Raw genomic sequence first — 21,426 nt, 5'->3', positions numbered from 1 at the left:
TATATCCATATCCACATCCATATGGGTTCGTGCTCTCCGAGTCACTATGATGCATGCCTACACCCTGTTGCTTTTTCTCAAGGTGCAACTCAGTTTCAGCCTCCCCCCTTTACATTTAGCTGCAGGTTGTTTGTTTCTAACTATGATTTCCACGTTTCCACTTGGGTGCGTTACGTGGTATCCCGGTAATAACGGAAAACAGCAAAGATCAGACAGCGAATACATCTGGAATTTGTTTCTTGGAGGTTACCTCACGGAGAACGCGGTTGAGGGGAAGGCGGCTTTGCGCCCGGAGACACAGACCTCCCCGGACCACGGGGTGGATTCGCGACAATCACCTGCTCTAGCGCTTTCTTTACGCGCCGCTCCGTTCGGCCTCGTCTCGGCCTAGGTGCAGAAATTAAAACGCCGCTGCTCCGCACCGCCGGCCACGCGCTAAAACAGCCCGAAAAGGAAGCAAAGGCGGTGTAACCCCAGTAGAGTCGACATTCCCTCAGCAGCCTACAGTCATCGCCCAATAAAGATTTACAGCATTATGTCATGGCTCAAAACTCTATAAGAGGCAACAGAAAGCGCACACTCCGGCCTTTGTATCCGAGCGACTGTTTACCCAGCAGTCGGACGTATCCAGACAGGCACGTCCAAATCTGAGTCAAAGGTGTTACATAAAACACAGTCGCACCACAATTACCCCGTAGTGCGGAACGAAACCCGACACCCTGCGTCTACAAAAGCGGGCTTAACCTGCCGGCCGATTAGCAATTAAAAGGCGATTCTTGCGAGATTTTTCTTGTGCCCCGTCTACGGCTTTCTATAAAGTGAGCGCTGCCATTAGCCAATAGCTTCCTGGCACCTACCGGAGGACACTGAAGTCAGCCAAGCGTAACACTGAATTGGCAGCAACTACACAAGACGGGGGGGCTGAGGGAAGTATAGAATAAACATTCGCCTAAACAAATGGAGGGAGAAAATACAATAGAGCACAGGCTAATTCCGTGAGCTTGGGAAAGAGCTGCGGGAACACGACTGACAGCCCAATGTATACGGAGTAGGAATCCAAAAGTAATGCGCACGTAGCGTCCAAAAGCTTCATTAAGACACAAAAACATGCTTTTTGTGTAAAGATGACCTTTGTGGAGCGGAAAGCCGTACATTATACCCACCTCCGAAGAAAACATATGCTTGCGGGAGGAGCAGGGACAGAGCGGCCTAAAGAAATGCGCTCTTGGGTCGGTGACAGATGGCGCGTTGCCGCAGGCTAATGGTCAAGACGAGATAAGAGCCATCGTCGTAGACAGGGCGGCGGGAGGAGGCGGCCAAAGCCGAGAGCGGCTGCATTCTTCCCTCTCCGCGGGCCCCCCGGAAGTGATCAACCTCCGGAGCAGCGCTCGCGCCCGGGGTCGCCCACCAAGGCTCGTGCACCTGCCTTCAGAGTCTGGGGTCCTGGGACTCGACCACCACCAGCGTCGGGGGGATTGTATTAACGCTTAACACCATTCAGCAAATAGAAGTAATAAAGTTTCATTCAGCTGATCGTTGAACGGCAGCGATGGGCCGAGGACGCCCCCGATTTATTACCGGGGCCGAACCCGCGCCATGAAGCTCTTTTCACATTTGACGTTGCGCCTTCTCCTCTTTTCTGCATTCTGTGTGCGTGGCTCACTCTTCCTGTCCATGGGCTTTCGTTGCTAACACAGACTGTATTAGTAGGGCTACACCTTCACTCCACTGCAAAATGAGGAGTTTTCCCACTTAAACGTATTACCTGGAACTTAAATGTAATGAAGAGCAAGGATTTTAAGCGTCTTGAAAAGAAAGACAAAAAAGCTGGGGCTATTAACACAGGAAACTCAAAGGTGCTCAACGGAGAACGTAAAACTTAAAAAAGGGACTGGGTTGCTCTAGTTCACTCCTCTTCCTATAACTTGAACAAGAAATGCTGTTATTGTAACGAAGAAGAATATCCTTTCCACTACAAGTCCATTCAGAGAGGAACTCCTTGGTGCCAAGTGCTGTAGCCCTTCGCCCTAGAGTTGTACTACGTATCTGCGTGTGTTTGTATTTCCTTGGTATACTGATCTTATCCCTGTGTCATCGTGACCCGGTCCTCTTCCGTCAACCAACTTTAAATAAATAAATAAATAAATAAATAAATAAATAAATAAATACACACACACACACACATTTTCAGAACCGCCTGTCCCAGACAGGGTCACGGGGAACCGGAGCCTACCCGGTAACACAGGGCGTAAGGCCAGAGGGGGAAGGGGACACACCCAGGACGGGACGCCAGTCCGCCGCAAGGCACCCCAAGCGGGATTCGAACCCCAGACCCACTGGAGAGCAGCACTGTGGTCCAACCCACTGCGCCACCGCACCCCCCTTATATATATATATATATATATATATATATATATATATATATATATATATATATATATAAAAAAAAAAAAAAAAAAAAAATAAAGATGATTACAAGTCTAGGCCTCTATCACAGAGCTCACCACAGAGCTTTTTAGAAGATAACCATGCTTCCCCCCTCGCCTCTTCAACTGTATGTGCTCTTAATCTAAAGGCAACAAATTTAAAATGTTCATTTTGGGAGCTTAGAAAGGAGGTTCGACAATAACCCTGCTTTTTCGGACCTCAACTAGCGACTTTCGGTTCCGCTTCTTGAACCGTTCGGTACTGCAAAAGCCTCCCCGGTGTGCCAGCAGCATGCGACTCTGCGTTCGGGTCTCATTCCAAACATCTTCTTTCCAGCTTTCAAAAATGTAATTTAATATTCATGCAAAGTTATGTACGCTGGAATGGACCGGCATCCCATCCGGGGTGCATCCCGCACAGCCCAGCGCCCTGCGCTTCTGGGAGGGGCTCCTGCCCACTGGGACCCTGCCTTAGGATAAGCAGTGAATGAGTTATAGCTGTATTAATATACAATAGCCTGTAGCTGCTGTCATTGTTCTTTGGAGAAAGACGTGGTGGCTCACGCTGCGTCTGCTCCCCGCCTCGCTTTTACATCCACCCGTCTTGCTTTCTCCAAACAACGAGGGGCTCCGGCTTTCGCACTCCATAATGAAGTCAAGGATACCTCCAAGAGAGATGTATCTTTAGCCAAAATAGCGGCCAACAGCGCCAGAAGGGAGGGCTGACACTTAGAGCAAGGTCACTGGCAAACAGAGGTGGCCTTTCTACTGGACGGCTGCCTACGTCTAAAGAGGGTTTTTTGGGGGCGGCTGTCAGCGCAGTGGTTAGCGTTGCTGCCTTTGGACCCAAAGGTCAGAGGTCCAAATTCTGCCTAGTGCCACCTCTAGTACCCTAGAGAAAGATACTCACCCTAATTTGCTGCAGCACACACTTACCCAGCTGTACAAATGGGCAAATAACTGTAAGTAGCTTAACAATGTAAGTGACTCTGGAGAAGAGCATCCCCAAAAGGAGGAAATGTCAATGAAAAACCCTTAGCAGCCAATGTAGACAAGGATGTATATGGTAAGTACTCAACTTACAACCTTTCAGAGATCAGAACAAAACGTAGCTCCAGATCCGACAAATAAATGCCCAGACCAAAAGGTATTGCTGTGAAAGGGAACATAGGCTGATAGGTGGCACAAAACTTACAACCTGAATTAGTATTATTGTTATTATAAGGACTAGCAGCATCATTAGTTCAGGGGCCATGTAACAGTGGACTCAACATAGGGCCTTAACAAGGTTCTCTCTACTGAAAAATGTGCAACTGCATTAATGGATCAGTCGTACTTCACGTCACCGAAGCACCGCAACAAGGCCGGGACGTTCGCTCGTGAGAAAAACGATGCAAAGAATGCGACCGAAAAACGTTTTCCCGTCTTCTTCGGCGCTTCGTCGCATAACACCTTTTATGTCTCGCGCATGCTACGAAAAAAGACGAGCGTCAGTTTTAACAGCGCTGAGTCACTGCGCTCATTGTCCATCGTAGGCAAGGACAGCTAGTTTCCAGCAACGTCCTAAAAATATACACGCATTAGAGCGAAGAACGTTACGAAACGATCCCAATAATCCAAAGCATGTTAGACCACATATCTTACAATCACCAAGATTTATTGTAACCATTTTTTTTTTATCGTAAACATTAGGCTTGGTTTACTTTAAAAACGGCCCCATCCGCACTTTGTAGAATCCAAGAAAGCAGGTTAACTTCTGGAATCTCTGGCTGGCGTTACAGATATGCGTACGACGAAACAAAGCACGCCAGAAGTTTGGCGAGGAAATCTGAGAAGTGCACGCGGTGCATTATAGCGGGAGCAGGAGACACCAGGCTGACCTCCGCAGTAAACTCTTCTCACATTTCCCTGAGTGCATGAGTGTGTAAGTGTGTGTGCGTGCGCGTGCCACGGTGGAAAGTATTGTGATGACTGGGTGTTTCCTGCGGAACGGGACTTTCGTTTAACTGGCTCGGAGCATCGGGGTCCCCCAGCCTGCAGCGGGTGCCGTGCCTGGTGGGCCTGGAGGTCAGTCGCAAGGCCGCCTTCCACTTCCGCGTGCTCCGTCCTAAGCGTCCCCCCCCCGTCGTCTTTACAAAGTTCAGGGAGCCATTCGTTTGAACCGTGAATAATTCACTTTTAATATCTCTCGCACATTCAAAACTTATAGAAAACACAGCCGCGCGTACAGGACAGCCCCCAGCGCGGCGTGAACGTCACATTTGTTCAGTTTAATCACATCTGGTTCTTGTCTTTAAAAACAAACAAAAAAAAAAAAAAAAAAAAGGTTTCCTTTATCTGTACACATTTCTGCCCAACAGCAAACAAATTAACGGCAAATTGTTTTGCTACACCACGTGCAACTATTTACACGCTGACTTCAGGTCTCCGAGCCTCTGCGGAACACTAATCTGACCGCGTTGCTTACCTTTTCGCGTTTGAGGGCTCTAAATATACACACACACAAATTTTCTGAACCGCTAGTCCCATACGAGGTCACGGGGAACCGGAGCCTACCCGGCAACACAGGGCGTAAGGCCGGGGGACACACCCAGGACGGGACGCCAGTCCGCTGCAAGGCACCCCAAGCGGGACTCGAACCCCAGACCCATCAGAGAGGAGGACCTGGTCCAACCCACTGCGCCACCGCACCCCCCTAAGGAGGAACACGGATATGTAATGTTGGAAGTGTAATGCTGGATGGATGTGTAATGTTACTGGTCATTTTTCAGTGAATTTGTGTCCATCCAGTAAAAAAAAAAAAATCGTAGCAACAATGTGACATCACATTTGAGCTCATTTCGGAGAGCCGTACATGCACTTTCCATACACATCCCCACGTGGATGCTACACACGTGGGACATTTCTCGCACACTGATGCTGTAACAGGTCCGGCATCCTGCGCTGATTTGTCCGGGGCAAATAATGCACAAGCAAATTAGCGGGAAGGCTTTTGCATTATGTTTCTGTAAACATTAACCAAGCATGTTTTGTGCCGTTTGTTGCCCTTGGTAACCGAGTCACAGGTAACGGCGGCTGCGGGAACGACTTATTTCGAGAGCACGATTAACAAAGTTGTTTGGTTAGTCATACCCATACACAGACGCACATTGTCTCAAACCTTGCAGAGAAATATTAAGGATGTCTACAGTTTTCTGTTTAGCTTGGACAGCCCGGGTTTTGCTTTATTTCAATGATTTCGGAAGTGTCGGCCGGGCAGTGTAAACACGGCGCGCGGAGCGTAAACTACGCTTTCCTGTTATCTCTGTCTGTGTGAATATTTGGACAGTCGAATGCAAGCTCCGTAGCCAAATTGCGGTCGAAACATGACATAAGCAAATAGGGATTAATCGTGATCTTCTTTGCTGTTCCTCGACCGTAAGTGCGACCCCTGACCCTAACGGAGGCTTTACACGAGAAGCACACACAGCGGCATGACGTTCAACCGTTTGACCGGAACGGCATCAGCTGAAGTCACCGACAAACTAAAAGTTATTAGAAACAAATGGGGAGGATCCCTAATTCGGAGGGTCGTGTTTCCGGAATGACGCGGCCCGCGCAGGTCACGAGCCTCGCATTTTTCCCAGGCCCGCTCGTACAAATCCTGCTATTTTGCACCGCGAAATAAACACGCGGCAAAGGGACGCAGGCGGCCGAGGCGGTTCTTCAGTTCCGCCGCTTCCGTCCTTCCTCGCCGTCCGTCCGTCACGATTTTCAGCCGCGGCCTCTGGAACGGTCCGCGGACAAACCCCTCTCATGCGTCAATGCCGAAGACTGTGGCTGCTGTGGCCAAATTACACTATGCAAAGCATGAGCGAAAGTGTGCCTGACATGGGCCGTTTCTCAGAGCGCAACGCATTCTTTTCTGATTCTGTAACAGTCGCTGGGATATTCAGGCCTGCGTTCACCGACAAGTCCTGTGCGCATACTGGAGGGATCAGAATATTGTCCCCTTTTCTAAAAACATGATTTCAAAAAAAAAAAGAAAGCGATACCTGACAAAAGATCCAGTTCTGACTAGAGGCATCTACAGCTGAAGCAAACTGTGCGGGAACATTTAGGCATTAACCAGGCATCGTTTTATTATTTTCCCATCTGCATAACCATGCAAAAAGCCTTCATACAAAACATTTGCAAGTTACAGGTCAGTCGAACACCTGACAGTGCATTGCAGCCTGGTGTATCTTATAGGAAGATCAAGAGATATATGATTAATTTACACATTGGTATGTGAGTAAAATTGCATTTCTGGATGGAAAAGGGCAGTTGGCAAGCAAAAATGAATAAGAAAGTTTAAGAATGTTAATAAAAAAAAAAAAAAAAAAAAAAAAAAAAAACAAACAACAGTACATTGATTGACACAACCAGGCAGGCATAAGATTTTCTACCAGTGGCAAAGGGACACATTTATCCGTTGTATTTCTTCATGATCAGCTAATGGACAGAATTATCGAACTAAAATATTTGTATTAATAAGCAGAAAGCTCACAATAAGGAAGAAAATTACGAAATAAGGCTCACTGGGTTCCTTCCTCTCTCAAACTCAGATGCGCATTTCTCACCGGCTTCATTTTCCGTTTCATTTACATAACAGAGCTGAAACCAAAATCATGAACAATTATGAATTAGAAGTTGGATCATTTATTCTCGAACCAAAAAAAGAGAAAGTCGTGCGGGAAGAAGACGCTGATGCGGTTGTTCTCGGAGGACTGAGTGAACTAAGCTTTTAGTCCGATGCGCAGCTCAGCTGTCAGTAACAGGCCTGACCACGCACGCTACGGCACCGGGGAACCCGGCAAAACACGGTACAGGAACACAGTGAATGGGGATGAATCAGTAGTGAGAAAGAAGAGCAGCGCTATAATTTTGCGCGCGTCTCCGGCGGCTCGGCGTCCGCGCGGGAGGCGGACTGTCAGCCCCGCACGCGATCGCGGCGTTATTAACGCACACATGGAGGAGGACACACGGCCGGCGCGCGCCTGTTTTGAAACACAGCTCCGAGCTCGTGTCTTACCTTCCCTGGCCTTCAGCAGCACCGTGTTGGCCACGATGTTCTCCAGGTCCATCCGAGTGGCTGCGCGGGGACACGTACAGGTACACGTAGAGGCACGGGCACGGGTACAGGTACGGGTACGGGTACGCTCACAGTTGCTGATCGCCCTCACGAGTGCCTCCTTTCACGGGGGCGCGCCGTCGAGCAGTAGTCGGGACGAGAGACGAGGAGAGCGGCGCGGCAGCGCTGCCTTTCGAACATGCTTCGCATCGAGCCGTCCGCGCTCCACAGCCCAAGACCATCTTCGCGAACGGAACGCGCCGCGCTCCCGTTGCGTTAAACACGCCGGGCGCTGCCGCTTCTCATTGCATTCGCCCACAAAGAGAGCGAGCGAGCGAGACAGAGAGAGAGAGAGAGCGAGTGAGTGAGCTGCGCGCGCCTCTGCCAGCCTTCGCTTCGTAGAGGTGGAGAAGCGCGCTCCCGGCGATCAACCCCCTCCTGCCCGGTGCGCGGTCACAGCACGGCTCACGCTCAGTCAATCCCACCTAGCTCCACACACACACACAGGGCTTTCCCGGGGGCTCCGCCGCGCTTCTCGTTCCCGTTGCAGAGCCAGAGGCGCAGACCCCGCGCAGATCCAGCGGACACGCCGCTCCGGTCTCCCGCCGCACCTCGGGCTGCCAGAGGAGGCGTGAACGCGCGGGCGGGGCCTGAGACACGTGTGCCTGTCACACAGAGCCGATCGCGGGATCCCCGGCGCCGTGCCAGGAGGGGAAGGGTCACTGCACCGCGAAGTGACCGCGAAGCCATGTGGCAACTAATATGTAGTATGGCCGTGTAAATAAGTTACATTGCTGTAATAATACAGTACAAAGATTAATTACCACTGAAAACATGTACGCGCGCCTGTCGACCTGTTGTGTTGTGTGAGCCTGGCTCAGCCTTTTTAATTTCTGCAAGCACAAAGGCTAAATGTGTGATTTTTATGTAATATGTGGAGGTGTACCGCAGGGTAAGTATATAAAGTGGTTGTACAGTGATACACAGAGCCAATCAGTAAGACCATATGCTAATTAGCCCACTCAGTGGTGACTGCTGGCTGCAGCAAATCCTTCTAATTATCTGGCAAAATAAACCTTGACAAGTGACTGTACTTTGAATTATCCTCTGGTGCTGAATCTGTGTGGAAACAGGATCTCTTCTTTAAAAAGTTTGGTTCCCTTCACTTACAGGTATGTAAACAAGCGACACGCCCGCTGGCATTAGCTGTACCGAGATGCTTTTGCGTAAGAAGAGCTTAGGCCGCTAAGGTAGAAAGTCCACAAGGGAAGGAGCAGAGGGCTGCAAAGACAGAAATGGCAAGTTATGAACAAGTTATTTCCACAGACTGAACTGTGAGGAATCAGGCGCCATCTCCTGGGATGTGGGGTCTGTTTTATGTATCTGACATATTTGCACCCAAGAGATCTGAACATTCAGGATATTCCACAAATGCTCCACTCTTACATTTTTCAGTGAAAAAATTAATTTTTAAATGATCTTCTAAGGCATCTGTCAGGCCCTCATTGTTCTGCTTCAGTGGACAATCCAAAGGGCTCTTAATTTAGCGCTGCTAGCATGTGGCGTAAGACTGTTTGCAATGTCGGGGTGGACACCGCCTGGCACGGTGACCGTGGTAGCGCTGCCAGTACCAGGATTGCGGCAGCACTTTTTAAGATATCTCAAACTCAGCCCCTGGCAGTGCCATGTGTACACTGGTCTTGACCATGACCCTTTGCCCCGCCTTGTAGTTCATCAGTTCAATTAGGAGATGAGCCGACTTACAGCACGAGCCCCGTTTTCAGTAGATCTGCTGAAATGCAAACACATGCTTTGTTTTAGAAGCTGTCCTTAAAGTATGGCTATTCTGAGGAATCTAAGACTGATACAATTTAACTGTCAAATATAAAAAGTTACTGGCAACCAATTTCAAAACATTTCACTAACACTGTGTACCTTGCCTTCTTTCTTTGCTATGTACATAACCATATTACACGTGGCCTAAGAGATAAGAAAACCACAAGAATTCTTACACTTTTTCAAAAAAAAAAAAAAAAAACACACACACACACACACACACACACACACACACACACACACACACACACCTTACCTGAAACAGCATTGCTGTGCTCACTGCATAAAGCATGCAAACACAGCCCTCTACAGGCTGACTTTCATACCCATTCCTTCAGCCAACCCACTCATTTAGGTTCTATCGTTATGATTGCTATTTGGTTTCTTGGATAGCCCCATATAAACTAGATCCCTGGATGGCCATTTTTACACATTAATTATTTCTGGGATTCACTATTTACAGCCACAAATCACATTAGATATCCTCCTAAAAAGCACTTTTTCTTAGCTAGGAACCTAATCTAGGTAGTGTCAAATTTGCATCAGAAAGACTTTAAAAGTTCAGTGGACATAACTTAAGAGTTCAGTATTGGGTTTAGAAATATACAAGTACTTCCATTATAGCCAATGCAGCAAAGGTGAATGTTTACACAGAAACATCTCAAAAAGCACCTTTCTCAGAAAATGCATTTATAGTAAAAAATAAGACGTTTAATACAACAAAAAACTAATTTGTGTTACGAGTTCGCTCTGCTCATTAACATGGGAACAGTGAAATCAACCATATCAACTCGACAAAAAAAAGGTTGTTATAAACAATTCTGCAGAACTGGGTATCCCGGCTGCTTTAAGGAAGGGAAACAAGTGCTTCCATTGGTTCCAACTTCTACTTTGTGTGGCATCATCTATCAAATGTAACAAAAAAGGCATTTGTTTATAGCCACCGTCCATTAAATTAAAATACCACAATACAAAATCAAATGTCTGCATTTGTGTTATTCATTCAAGATGTCTGGTCTCCTCTTTCCTCTTTAAACTGTCATTTAAATTAAAAACTTAAGAGTCCGACAAATCAAGTGAAAATACTATAGCCGTGTTTGTGTCTTAGTATTCATCCAACATGTCCACCCTGGGAATGGAAAGTCCTCGGTCTTTCAGTGCTTGCGTTTTGGCTTTCTCCGCTTCCTGCTTGGCTTGCTGTTGTGATCTCTGCTCTTCGAGTATCTCCTCGATGGAGACTTGCTGCAACACCGTTTCACTCTCCTTCTCAAGGTCCTGACAAACAAACAAAGTTAAGCTTTGAGATGATCCACACACTCCTGGTCTTACCCATAAGCACTAAACACTTTTGATAGGCCACTATTAACAACTACATATACAAAATATGTAATCAAATTGAATTTAATGTATTTAATCAAGGTTAAATACAAAGACCAATTTTGACAGAAGATATGACTACTAAATAATGATACAAAGTTAGTGTGTAAAGAACAGAGTCCAAACTGTTTTAAACATCAAGAACGTGATAAACACGAAACTTACAATTTCTCCAAGCAAAACAACATTCTCTCCTCGCACGATGAATATTCCTCTCGGAATGTCGCCGTACTTCTTCCCAACGTGGATGCGTTCGACAGTTTGGTGCAAAACAAGATTAGCTGAAAAGAAACGTCTTAAATGTGATTCTGTTTCATTATACTTTTTAGAGCATGGGATGGCTGGTAACGTAGAGATCAGAACTGCTGCCTTTGGACCAAAGGGTGGCAGATTCGAATCCCACCTCCTGCTGTAGTACCCTTGATCGAGGTACTTACTATAAATTGCTCCAGTAAAAATTATCCAGCTGTATATGGGTAAATTATTGGAGATAGTTTAACATTCTAAGTTGCTTTTGTGGGGGGGGGCATCTTAATAGCTAAACAAATTGAAAATTAAGTTTTCATTAAACTTAATAACAGACGGATCGGTGCGGCGTCCGCAGTAATGCGGTCATTGTACCGGTCTGTTGTGGTGAAGGAGGAGCTCATAAGGCGAAGCTCTCAATTTACCGGTCGATCTACGTTCCTACCCTCACCTATGGTCATGAACTCTGAATCATGACCGAAAGAATGAGATCGCGGATACAAGCGGCAGAAATGAGTTTCCTCCGCAGAGTGGCTAGGCACACCCATAGGGATAGGGTGAGGAGCTCAGTCACCCGGGAGGAGCTCGGAGTAGAGCCGCTGCTCCTCCGCATCGAGAGGAGCCAGTTGAGGTGGCTCGGGCATCTGTTCCGGATGCCTCCCGGACGCCTCCCTGGGGAGGTGTTCCGCACATGTCCCACTGGGAGGAGGCCTCGGGGCAGACCCAGGACACGTTGGAGAGACTATGTCTCCCGGCTGGCCTGGGAACACCTTGGGGTTCCCCCAGAGGAACTGGAGGAGGTGTGCGGGGAGAGAGAAGTCTGGGGGGTTCTGCTCAGACTACTGCCCCCACGACCCGGTCCCAGATAAGCGGAGGAAGATGGATGGATGGATAAAATTAATAAATTAAATATAGAGCAATACATAAATGTAACAAGCAGTGGATCACAGCCTTGACAACAGAAAAATACAGTAATACAACACATGCTGTCCATTTCATTAAGAGAGAATAATGCAAGCTGTGTGGCCTGTTGACTACATGCGCAGAGTGTACATTTTTGTGTGATGTAAAGCATGGTAAACTCTGGATCTGCCCCAGATTGGTCGAGCACTGGAGTACTTACATACCAAACTGGTCGATGCTCCTTAAAAAGCCAATCAACGTCCTCCCATCCCGAAGCAGCACGAGGTGTTTCTCTATATATAAAAAAAACACACACACGTACAACACAATCAATGAACGCGAAAGGTGACTTGAGAATTTAAAGTGACGTTAAATAAGTTGCGCACTTGGGGCGCGCGCGCTCGTCAGCGTTGTTGTTGGGTAGAGGAGCCGTTTCTTGCCTCAGAATTCACCGCGTTCAGTGGCACACGAAGGACTGCGGTCACAGCTGAACACTCTTAACACACACTGGCCGAGAAAACGCAAACTCCCCTCAGGAAAGAAAGCGCTGCAAGCGAATGCATTATGCTAGCAGACTGGTGGCTAGTTAGAACGCTAACCGCTCCCCTGCGAGGTTGTTCAGCTTCTCACAGCAGTGTGCAATGTTTGTTCCCCGAGCCGGATTTGCGGGGACTCACTGTCGATATCCTCGATGAGGCTCGCTGTTCCCGGCATGTAATTCATCTCGAACAGTCTCCCGCCTTTATCTCGGAACTGAATAAATAAGCGATTGCCGTCTCGTCAGATTCAGGCCATGAATCATTCAAAAGTGCGGCCCTTTCGCTGCAGGAAGTAGAAAGTGTTAGGGCTTCCTCCCCGTTTTAACCCTTTATATGCGTTCAAGAGTGACCACGGAGGACAAAGTGAACGGACACGGAAGGAGTCGCTTTCAAATGTGTCCCCATATTTTAAATGTTCAGACCGATTTGCTAGGAGCTCAGTGTCAGTAGTTGGATTGAGTATTTCATTCTGTACATTGAAACTTAGTTGTCAGTATGAAAATTGGGTATTCATATCTATGGTATATATAATGTTTCTTACGAAAATATGGTTGTGTGGAAAAGAAGTTAACTGCGGCTGTTTCTGCAGAGGCTCATTCGTTAGCACATCTTTTTACAAGCTTCTCCTTTAAAAGCCCCAGCAACACAACATCTCGAAAAGCTAGTGAAACGTCACTGTACCTCATATTTTTTCCTATTGGGTTGCCTCAGATGTGGGTGTGGCTTAATTCTAACACGTGCGCTCCTATTCGGACTAGTCTCAGACATGGGCGTGGTTTATCGCTAATCCGTGTCCTCCTATTCGTCCATGGATAAATATTGTCCATTGACGCAAGAAGAGCGTTATTATGTAAAGCCACCGACTAGACCAGGAAAACCAGGCGCTACGAAATTTAAAGGTGCAGTGTGGCATTTTTAAATGGTTTATTTAAATTGCTGAAGCTGTGTGTTTCAGTAACATTTGTAATTTTGATCTCATAGGTCAGTAGAAGGTCTAAACAAAGTAGTTTCACTCCGAGGCGACAGTCAATGGCGTACGACTCGGTTAGAAACGACAGGAGTGGGGGAAACGCTCCTTGGGTGCATCACATGCAACCGAAAGGAGGTTGGCCTGCGAATTACAGCAGCTCGGAAAATAACAACTGGAACAGCGCAATGGTTACCGGCACCAGAGTAAGGTTCCTCTTTTTTGTTGTCTGTGTGCGTTCACAGTAGAATTTAGTAACAAAAGAGGACTTGACACACAGTCAGTGAAGTGCCCGAAGGAACACCAGTTTACTGGGCCTCCGCCGGTCCGAGTGTGAAATTTCAGACAGGTCGGATCAGTGAAATCAATGTCAGTCTACAACACAGTGACAATTACTCTAATATGTCTAGTCCTAAGCTGTTAAAGTCAAAGTACATGATCAGTCCTGCCAGCTACGGGCCGTTTCAAATTATATGTAAATAAAGTTTGGAACTCGTGTAGGTGATAATCTGGCATACTTTCTTGCCAAAAAATCGAATTAATTAAGACTATTTAATCTAAGAATTACACAGTTGTGTCCTCTGTGGTTTCGGTTAACTGAGACGAATTAACTGGATGGTGTTATTTTCCGTTTGTGTCACATTTCGGGAAGTGATTTTTCTGTAGAGAAGTTTCCCTTAGGATGGTTTTAAAGGCTGCACACGGTGGCGGTGTCACATTAAAAAGTGTCTCCCTACCTGTGTGGTTGCAGGAAGCAGTTCCTTATCCTGGCTACCCTTCAAACTACTGGTATCCGCCATCCCACACAGCCGGGCCTTATTCAAATGCCTATCCTTCAAGGTCAGAGGTCAATGGACAAGGAGCTTATAACGCACAGGTAAAACTGACCGTCAGCTCAAAAATCTATATGTACATAGTCGTGCCAAAGAACACCCCATGAAGGCTTCTTGTTTTTTTTTTTTTTTTTTCTTCCCCCATCCCTGTTTTGGACAAAAGGATATTTTGATTACTATTTCAACAATACTTATACATAACAGATATGATTTTAAATAATAACATTGAAAAATCACATCTTGCACCCATCTGTACTATTTTTAAATAACAGAGGTGCAGTTTCCTTGTGTGGTAAGTAATGTGTTCTCAATTGCTCCATTGTCTGTAAGATTATCTACAAATGTATAAAATTTCAAACCTCTGGCAATATATGCCCCCTACAAAATTCAACCCAAGAGCTGATTGACAGATGGTGCAGGAAGTCTTCGAGAACACCTGGGAAAACATCAGTCAATGTCGAAGTGCACGAGTCAACAATCAGAAAGAGACTGCACAACTTTTCCTAACATGCAAGGTCTCATGAAAGAATATACTGTAGATGCACAACTGAAGTTTTCCTGACAACAGTGTGCTATGGATGGATGAGTCAGAAGTAGAGCTGTCCTACAACAATACCAGAGTCGTGTTTACTGAAGCCAAACATAGTTCAAAGCAACTGTAAAGCATGGCGGTGGAAGCATTACAGCTTGGGGCTGCTTTTCTGCCTCAGGATCTGGCCAGCTTGTCATCATAGCACCATACCTTTTGAAATTTTTCCAGAGAACTTGAGGAGAATGTGAGGCCATCTGTGGAAAAAGCTGAAGCTGAACCTTGAGACAAGACAATAACCCCAAACGCTCAAGTAAATCCACCAAAATATAACTCAAAAAGAAGAAATGGAGGGTTATGGAATGGCCCAGATCTGAATCCTATAAAAATACTTTGTGGGAACTTGAAGTGGTCCCTACATGCAACACTGCCCTCAAACTTCATACAGTTGAAGGAGTTTGGCAAGGAAGAGAGGGCAAGAATTTCTCGGTTATTGTTCGAGACTGATAGAAAATACAAGAAATGCCCAGTAGTGACGTCTACTAAAGAAGCAACACAAGCTGTTCTAGCTGGGAATGTACCTATTTTTTTTTCCACAGCAAATAGTTGTATTTCTGCCTTTTTTGCTGAATAAAGGATTTTTGGTATTTAAATACAGTCACCTTTATCTCGGTATTGTTGAAATGAAGATCAAATATACACATGAAAATATGCTGAAAATTGCACCTTTTCATGGAGTGCATTTAGTTTTTCACTGCTTTTTATAAAATCTGTGTATCCATATGTAGTTTGATTGCTCACAGTCAAATAAGTAGTGACCATTTTTCCTCTTTCCCAGACAATGCCAGGTTATCCAGATGCTGTTTACAACCCAGCACAGTATCCCCCAGGTCTCCTCCATCCATCCAATCCCTTCTACTGTGGTAATCAGCCTGCCCCAAGGCAGCCACCCTACCCAAGTCAAGGCTGTGCTGACCAGGGAGCTGGTGCATCCAGTCAACTTCCCTCCCAGCATTGCCCTTACCCTGTATCTCATTGTCAAGGGGTAAGTTTAAAGGGAATTGCTAGTGTTGAAAGGCAGAACATTTGGATTGTAAGGGCACAATGATTTACAACCAGAACATTAATGGTTGTCATCCAAAGATAGGTGTTGTCAGGTGACCTGAATTTAGTTTAAAATATCCTGCTTCATAAGGGTAAATTGGAAGTATTTCTTGTAAAGTCCAGGAGATGACAAAGGATGCACAAGTGGGGTGATTATTTGTGAATACTGTCTAGTGCTTAGATGTTTTACTGTTGTTTTTTATTTTTAGGTTGCCTTTTGGCACTGACTTTTCAAGGTTATTTTGCACCTACTAAGTGAATATATCCAAGGTGCTGTTTCCTTGATCAGTAAGAGTTATAATTTTATTAAACAGTTAATAAATGCAGTTTTTATTTGGATTTGTTAATGTTTGTCAATGGATTTGGAATTAAGTGATGTGTGTGCATGACAGTGGTCTGAGATTGCTTATAAAAAAATGGAATATACAGTGCTGTGCAAAAGTTTTAGGCACTTGTGCAAAAAAAAGCTATAAAACAAGGTTGTTTCCAAAAAATAATGCCACGGTGTTTTTTTATTAGCCAGTAAACTTCCTATAAAATGCAATAAATGGGGAAAAAATTAAATCAAATCAATATTTGGTGTTACAACCCTTTAAAACAACATCAATACTCTTAGGTACACTTGTGTGCAGTTTAGGGAATTCAGCTGGTAGGTTGTTCCAAGCGTGTTGGAGAATGTATCACGGTTCTTCTGCAGACTTTGGCTCTCTCATTTTCTTTTGTCTCTGTATGTAATCCCACACTGGTTCAATGATGTTGAGATCAGGGCTTTGTGGGGCCATACCATCTGTTGCAGGATTCCTTGTTCTTTTAGCTGAAGACAGTTCCTTATGACTTTTGCTGTGTGTTTGGGGTCATGCTCATGCTGCAGAATGAATCTGGGACCGATCCAGTGACTCCCTGATGGTATTGCGTGATGAATAAGAATCTGCCTGTACTTTGTAGAAGTGAGTGAGCCATTAATTTTGCAGCCCCAAACCTCCAGGGAACCTCCACAATGCGTCACTGTTGCCTGCAGACACTGGTCCATGTAGTGCTCTCCAGCTCTTCAGTGGACAAGCTGCCTTCTGTTAGAGCCAAACATGTTGAATTTTGACTCATCAGTCCAAAGCATCTGCTGCTGTTTTTCAGCACCAGTCTTTTTGTTCTCATGTGTAGGTGAGTTGCTTGGCTTCATTTCCAACTTGGAGGATTGGCTTTTTGGTCACAAGTGTTTGAAGACCACTTCTGACAAGACTTACCCAAACTGTAGATGGGTGTATGGTACCAGGGTCCCAGTGGTTTCTGACATATCATTTCTGCACTCAGTTTCCAAGGCCGACTGCTGCGTTTCTAGTCCTCATCTTCTTACCTGTTTGTTTCTGCTTCTGCCCAAGAGCTTGTACAGCACATCTGGAAACACCTGTCTGCCACTAAATTTCTGCTTGGAAGAGACCTTATTGGTGCAGGATGAGCACTTTGTGTCTTGTGTTATGCTCACTCTTGTCATGGTGTAAAATTAGAATGTTATGCTGCCATATCTTCAGGAACCTCATCTTTTTACTATGGTTGTTCCTCATTCAGTTTATTCCTGTTTCAGTTTGGTTGAATCTGCTCATTGTCATTGATCATTGATGCGTGAGGTGTGTTTTTTTTTTTTTTTTTAAAAACATGATCTGGGGGATATGCCTATGAAGATGTCAAGATTTTTTTTTATTTTTTTTTTTTTTTTTAAATCTGGAAAGTGATAACCCACTTACACTTATTTTCTTTCTTTAACAATGTGCCAGAATCTCACTATTTCACTGTTTGGAAAAGGTATTTTTGGAAATGCTCTCTTTCCTATGACATACTAATGTAGAATACAAAATGATAGTTGAAGAGGAATATTTTTGTGACACATCTGAAATGCACAGTACCATATATAACAGTCTATGAATGTGTGGAACTGGGGAAGAAAATTAAACAGTGGAAATAAAAAGAACACCAGCATACTCTGATTTTTATACCGAGTTGTTTTTTGGATGTGTAAGGCATCAGTGGTTTCCATCAACCTTTAGGAAATTTAATTGAATAAATAAGCCAAATCTAGGGCTTTTTTTTCAATCGTTTGAGGTAATCTAGCATAAAGGGCATTTTAGTTTAAAAGCAGGCTTGATCCCTTTCTCGGAGACTGATCCTAAGCGCAATATGATAGATGTGTAATTGTATTTTAAAACTTTCAGATGTGTATATGTGTTGGTACAATATCTTCCATGCAATTGCACATGTGCTTTCAGTTGATTTTACCTATTTTTCTTTGTTTCGCAGGCTCATGGATATCCTCCAGCACCTTACCCTCACTACGGGGATGGTGGTCACCCATTGCCTCAGAATTCTCCATACCCCCACCAGCAGCCTCTGCATCCCAGGCCACAGCCAGAGTCATGGACTCACACAGGGGGCTATGGGCATGGAGCCCAGTCACAGTGGCAGCCCGATGCCCAGCCCCCGCAGAACCACTATGGGAACCCTCTCATCTCACCCCACCCGCTGCCTGCGTGGACTGGAAGCGGAGCAGGCTCTTCTGTGCCCCAATATGACACACAGGTATGTATTAATTGACTAGTATTTCCTGTTTTTACCATAGAATATTTTTAAAAGGCCATACAAATATAAAAGTTACATATGTACTATATTGTACTGTATTCTCCTTGGCTTTGTTGTACAAACATTTTAAAAGTCTTAACATGTGTTCTGTAAGTTTTTGTGCTCGTTTGTTCTATATGTGGAGGGCGTGGTGGCACAGCAGGTTTGGCCAGGTCCGCTCTCTGGCGGGTCTGGAGTTCGATTCCTGCTTGGGGTGCCCTGCGACAGGCTGGCATCCCGTCCTGGGTGTGTCCCCCTCCACCCTTGTGCCCTGTCTTGCTGGGTCTGGGTTAGGCTCCAGTTTGCCGCAGCCCTGCTTGGGACAAGTGGTTTCAGACTGTGTGTGTGTGTGTGCTCTATTTGTTTTAACAGTGTAGAACCTTTAATATATTAGTTTCTGCCTTTATGAAATGTTAATCCTTTATTTGTACTTTAATGAGTTTGAACTGCTAACACACTGACAAATTTATATCTATTTCTTCATTTATCAGTTGTGTTGATGAATTATGGTCATATGCTCTGCATCACTGGGACTCTGACCTTGGCAAGCACTTACTTACACTGAGTGACTGGCAATTGTCATATTAGAAATAGATCCTCTAGCTGGTGGTTAATGACAGAATATTTCCATAAAACAAATCTTTGAGCTATATCTTGGAACTGCCTTACTAAACTTGATTGGTGTGGTTTGGGGGGTGCAAACACAGGAAGAACATGCAGCTGGAATCAAACCCCACTCCCACCAAGTAGTTCAGGAATTGTGATCCCCAGTTCTGTGCCACTGTGTACCATTATGGCAAAAGTTACCTGTTTTATAAGTTAAGAAAGCAATCCTAAGAAACTGTTCTGTTTTCTCCTTTTTACATTTCTTAAATGTCAATGCGCACCAGCATTATGCCACTGGGAGGGATCGTGTTGCCATTGCCATCTGTGTGTTCGGGATATTTAGCTGGTGTGTCTGTGCGTTCTGTTAAGATTTATTGCTAAGATATGCCAAGGTGCAATAAAGTGCATGTTCCAGAAGTCCCACCTCCCAAGCCCATTATTAATAATGCTATACTCCATAACGTCAGCAATAACATTTAAAAGAAACTGAACAGCAAGCCCATATGAAAGCTAGCAGTGTTTACACGGAGATCAGGGTGTCCCACCACTCCTATAAGCTATTTACTCTTGGTTACTCAAGTGATCTCTTATGACATGCAAGGTAATAGCTCTCGTCTTATGGTATTATACAGTATGTCCGAAACAAATCGGAGATTTCAGTCTTATTTCTGAAACAGTCACTGTTTTGCTGGATAAAGAGGATCTATCCAAAATGTTTTTTCATCTGTAGTAATTCATCATATCTAGCACCGTTGTCAAATTACAGTGTTAGGTTTGTACAATAGAGTAGCTGCTTACAAGGATACAGGGCAACAGTCATATGATATTTTGAGCTGCAGCTAACACAAGACTAACCTATTATTAGACAACTGCAAGGATCATTATAGCGAAATGAAATTATTACAACCTGAGTCAAATTGCTGAGGCAGGGTCTGGCAAATTTTAAGTGACAAAAGCAAATATTTGCAAAGATAAACTAAGGCTAAGAGCGCAGTGACAAATGATGAAAATGAGCACTGTTCCAAGGTGAGTCATTCTCTCTTTTTATTAGGTGGTGTTTACTTTGAATCCTAACCATAACCATAACCATATACTCTCTATTTAAGGATCAACAGTACCCTGGTTATCCCCCTCGAAACCAACCCATGGGACCGAAACCACCACCTGTCAACCCTGGACCTGGTCAGAAAAAGGAGTTCAGTGCCCCTCCTCAGATACACAAGACTGGAAAACGGCAGCAGGAGCCTAAGCCTTCTCAGGATGAGAACCCTCCAGCAGCCCCTGGGGGGCCACCCCTGAGTGAAAACCCCAGCCTGGCACGGGTGCAGCAGGTGATGGCACGAGTCTTCCTGCTACAGGAGGATGTGGATGAATTTGTGGGCCATAAAACAGACAAAAGCTACCGCTGCTTGGAGGAGCTGCTCACCAAAGAGCTCTTGGAGCTGGACTCTGTGGAGACAAATGGGCAGGAGTCTGTCAGACAGGCCCGGAAGGTGGCAGTGCAGAAGATCCAGGGCATTCTTGATCAGCTTGAGAAGAAGGCCTTTTGAATCAACCTCCGGCTCCACCATTCCATACCTGCAACTCACCTTTCCTGCACTGCCACAAGAAAGACATTGCTTACTCAGTGTCTATAGGGTTTAATGTGGACTGGTGGAAATGTCAGCTCCATAAACTGTCCTGAACACTCCAGCAGCAACTGTGCAGTTGTTCATTTTTGACTCACTCTTTTTAGTTCTGGTCTCATCTGCACTGGAACATCTGAGGGGATTTGTGGTGAGAGTTTTACACGGTAGCACATTAAAGTGTAGCTAAATCAAGTTTACAGCTATGACTGTGTTTGTTTAAACCTTGCCATGAATGGGTTTTTTGGGAGATAAAAACTTGTTTGCGGTTTGAAACAGCAGAACCAATCCATACAGATTTACTTTTTTGTAGTTTGCACCAAAGTCATAATTTAGATTGTACATGAAATTATTTAAAATAACAGTATATTTTTGTTTAATAAATTAGTGCCATAATATTGGCAGGTGCTTTTTCATATTAGAAAATTCAGAACATTTCTCCGTAACCTTGCATGGAAGGAAATGTCTAATTCGTTTGGGTTTTCTTTGTATTGTGTATTGTCTCAAAATAGAGCAACAATGTACATCAGCTGCCTCTTTGATAATTAAAAAAAGTTTATATATATTTTACACATGGATGTGTCATAAGGGGAACTCCTGTACATGTTAAATTTGTTTCCACAAAGAAACATAAACTGTATAAAACAAGAGCCTTTTCTACAGTTCTTCATTTATTCCTCATATCCTCTCCTTGAGGAACTCAGTCCAGAGTGATGAGCATAAATGTTTCCAGCTC

General features: G+C 45.0%; 3 protein-coding genes across 4 annotated transcripts in view; 1 reads left to right on the top strand and 2 right to left on the bottom strand.

Annotated features, from left to right (window-relative positions):
• LOC108940333 (G protein-coupled receptor kinase 5-like) overlaps nt 1-8,127 on the bottom strand; it is a 34,476-nt gene extending 26,349 nt beyond the window's left edge. Inside the window, exon 1 of the mRNA XM_018762405.2 lies at nt 7,480-8,127. Within this exon, the coding sequence (XP_018617921.1) occupies nt 7,480-7,531 (52 nt within the window). The 5' untranslated portion in view covers nt 7,532-8,127. The remainder of the gene's footprint in view (nt 1-7,479) is intronic.
• A 1,947-nt stretch (nt 8,128-10,074) lies between these two features.
• On the bottom strand, nt 10,075-12,756 carry lsm1 (LSM1, U6 small nuclear RNA associated). Its single transcript, XM_018762477.2, has 4 exons — nt 12,558-12,756; nt 12,105-12,173; nt 10,897-11,012; nt 10,075-10,629 (listed from the first exon to the last, which is right to left on the bottom strand). Exons 1-4 carry the CDS (start codon nt 12,601-12,603, stop codon nt 10,459-10,461), a joined length of 402 nt encoding a protein of 133 aa, XP_018617993.1. The 5' UTR covers nt 12,604-12,756; the 3' UTR covers nt 10,075-10,458.
• A 502-nt stretch (nt 12,757-13,258) lies between these two features.
• Nucleotides 13,259-21,238, top strand: bag4 (BCL2 associated athanogene 4). Of its 2 annotated transcripts, XM_018762427.2 has the most exons (6): nt 13,259-13,318; nt 13,401-13,592; nt 14,138-14,263; nt 15,587-15,793; nt 18,142-18,420; nt 20,172-21,238. In XM_018762427.2, the coding sequence occupies exons 2-6, from the start codon at nt 13,449-13,451 to the stop codon at nt 20,613-20,615; spliced, it is 1,200 nt and encodes a 399-aa protein (XP_018617943.1). In that variant the 5' UTR covers nt 13,259-13,318; nt 13,401-13,448; the 3' UTR covers nt 20,616-21,238. The 2 variants fall into 2 exon arrangements, with proteins under 2 accessions (XP_018617943.1, XP_018617942.1); XM_018762426.2 differs by having other exon boundaries at nt 13,283-13,592; nt 20,172-21,237.
• The last annotated feature ends 188 nt before the right edge of the window (nt 21,239-21,426 follow it).

This window comes from Scleropages formosus, chromosome 12 (genome assembly GCF_900964775.1).
Source record: "Scleropages formosus chromosome 12, fSclFor1.1, whole genome shotgun sequence".
NCBI lineage: Eukaryota > Metazoa > Chordata > Actinopteri > Osteoglossiformes > Osteoglossidae > Scleropages > Scleropages formosus.
The sequence above is the reverse complement of the archived record's forward strand: the minus strand, read 5'-3'. Positions and strand labels throughout refer to the sequence as shown.

Bases quoted from the DNA above. Each gene is read 5' to 3' on its own strand.
- lsm1 (XM_018762477.2), bottom strand. From the start codon at position 12,603: ATGAATTACATGCCGGGAACAGCGAGCCTCATCGAGGATATCGACA. The intron at 11,013-12,104 runs GTATGTAAGTAC...GTTTCTTTTCAG, and splicing joins AAGGAGCATCGACCAGTTTG to CTAATCTTGTTTTGCACCAA. The intron at 10,630-10,896 runs GTAAGTTTCGTG...TTTGTTTGTCAG, and splicing joins TTGTTTTGCTTGGAGAAATT to GACCTTGAGAAGGAGAGTGA.
- bag4 (XM_018762427.2), top strand. From the start codon at position 13,449: ATGGCGTACGACTCGGTTAGAAACGACAGGAGTGGGGGAAACGCTCCT. The intron at 14,264-15,586 runs GTAAAACTGACC...CCTCTTTCCCAG, and splicing joins AAGGAGCTTATAACGCACAG to ACAATGCCAGGTTATCCAGA. The intron at 15,794-18,141 runs GTAAGTTTAAAG...TTTGTTTCGCAG, and splicing joins CTGTATCTCATTGTCAAGGG to GCTCATGGATATCCTCCAGC.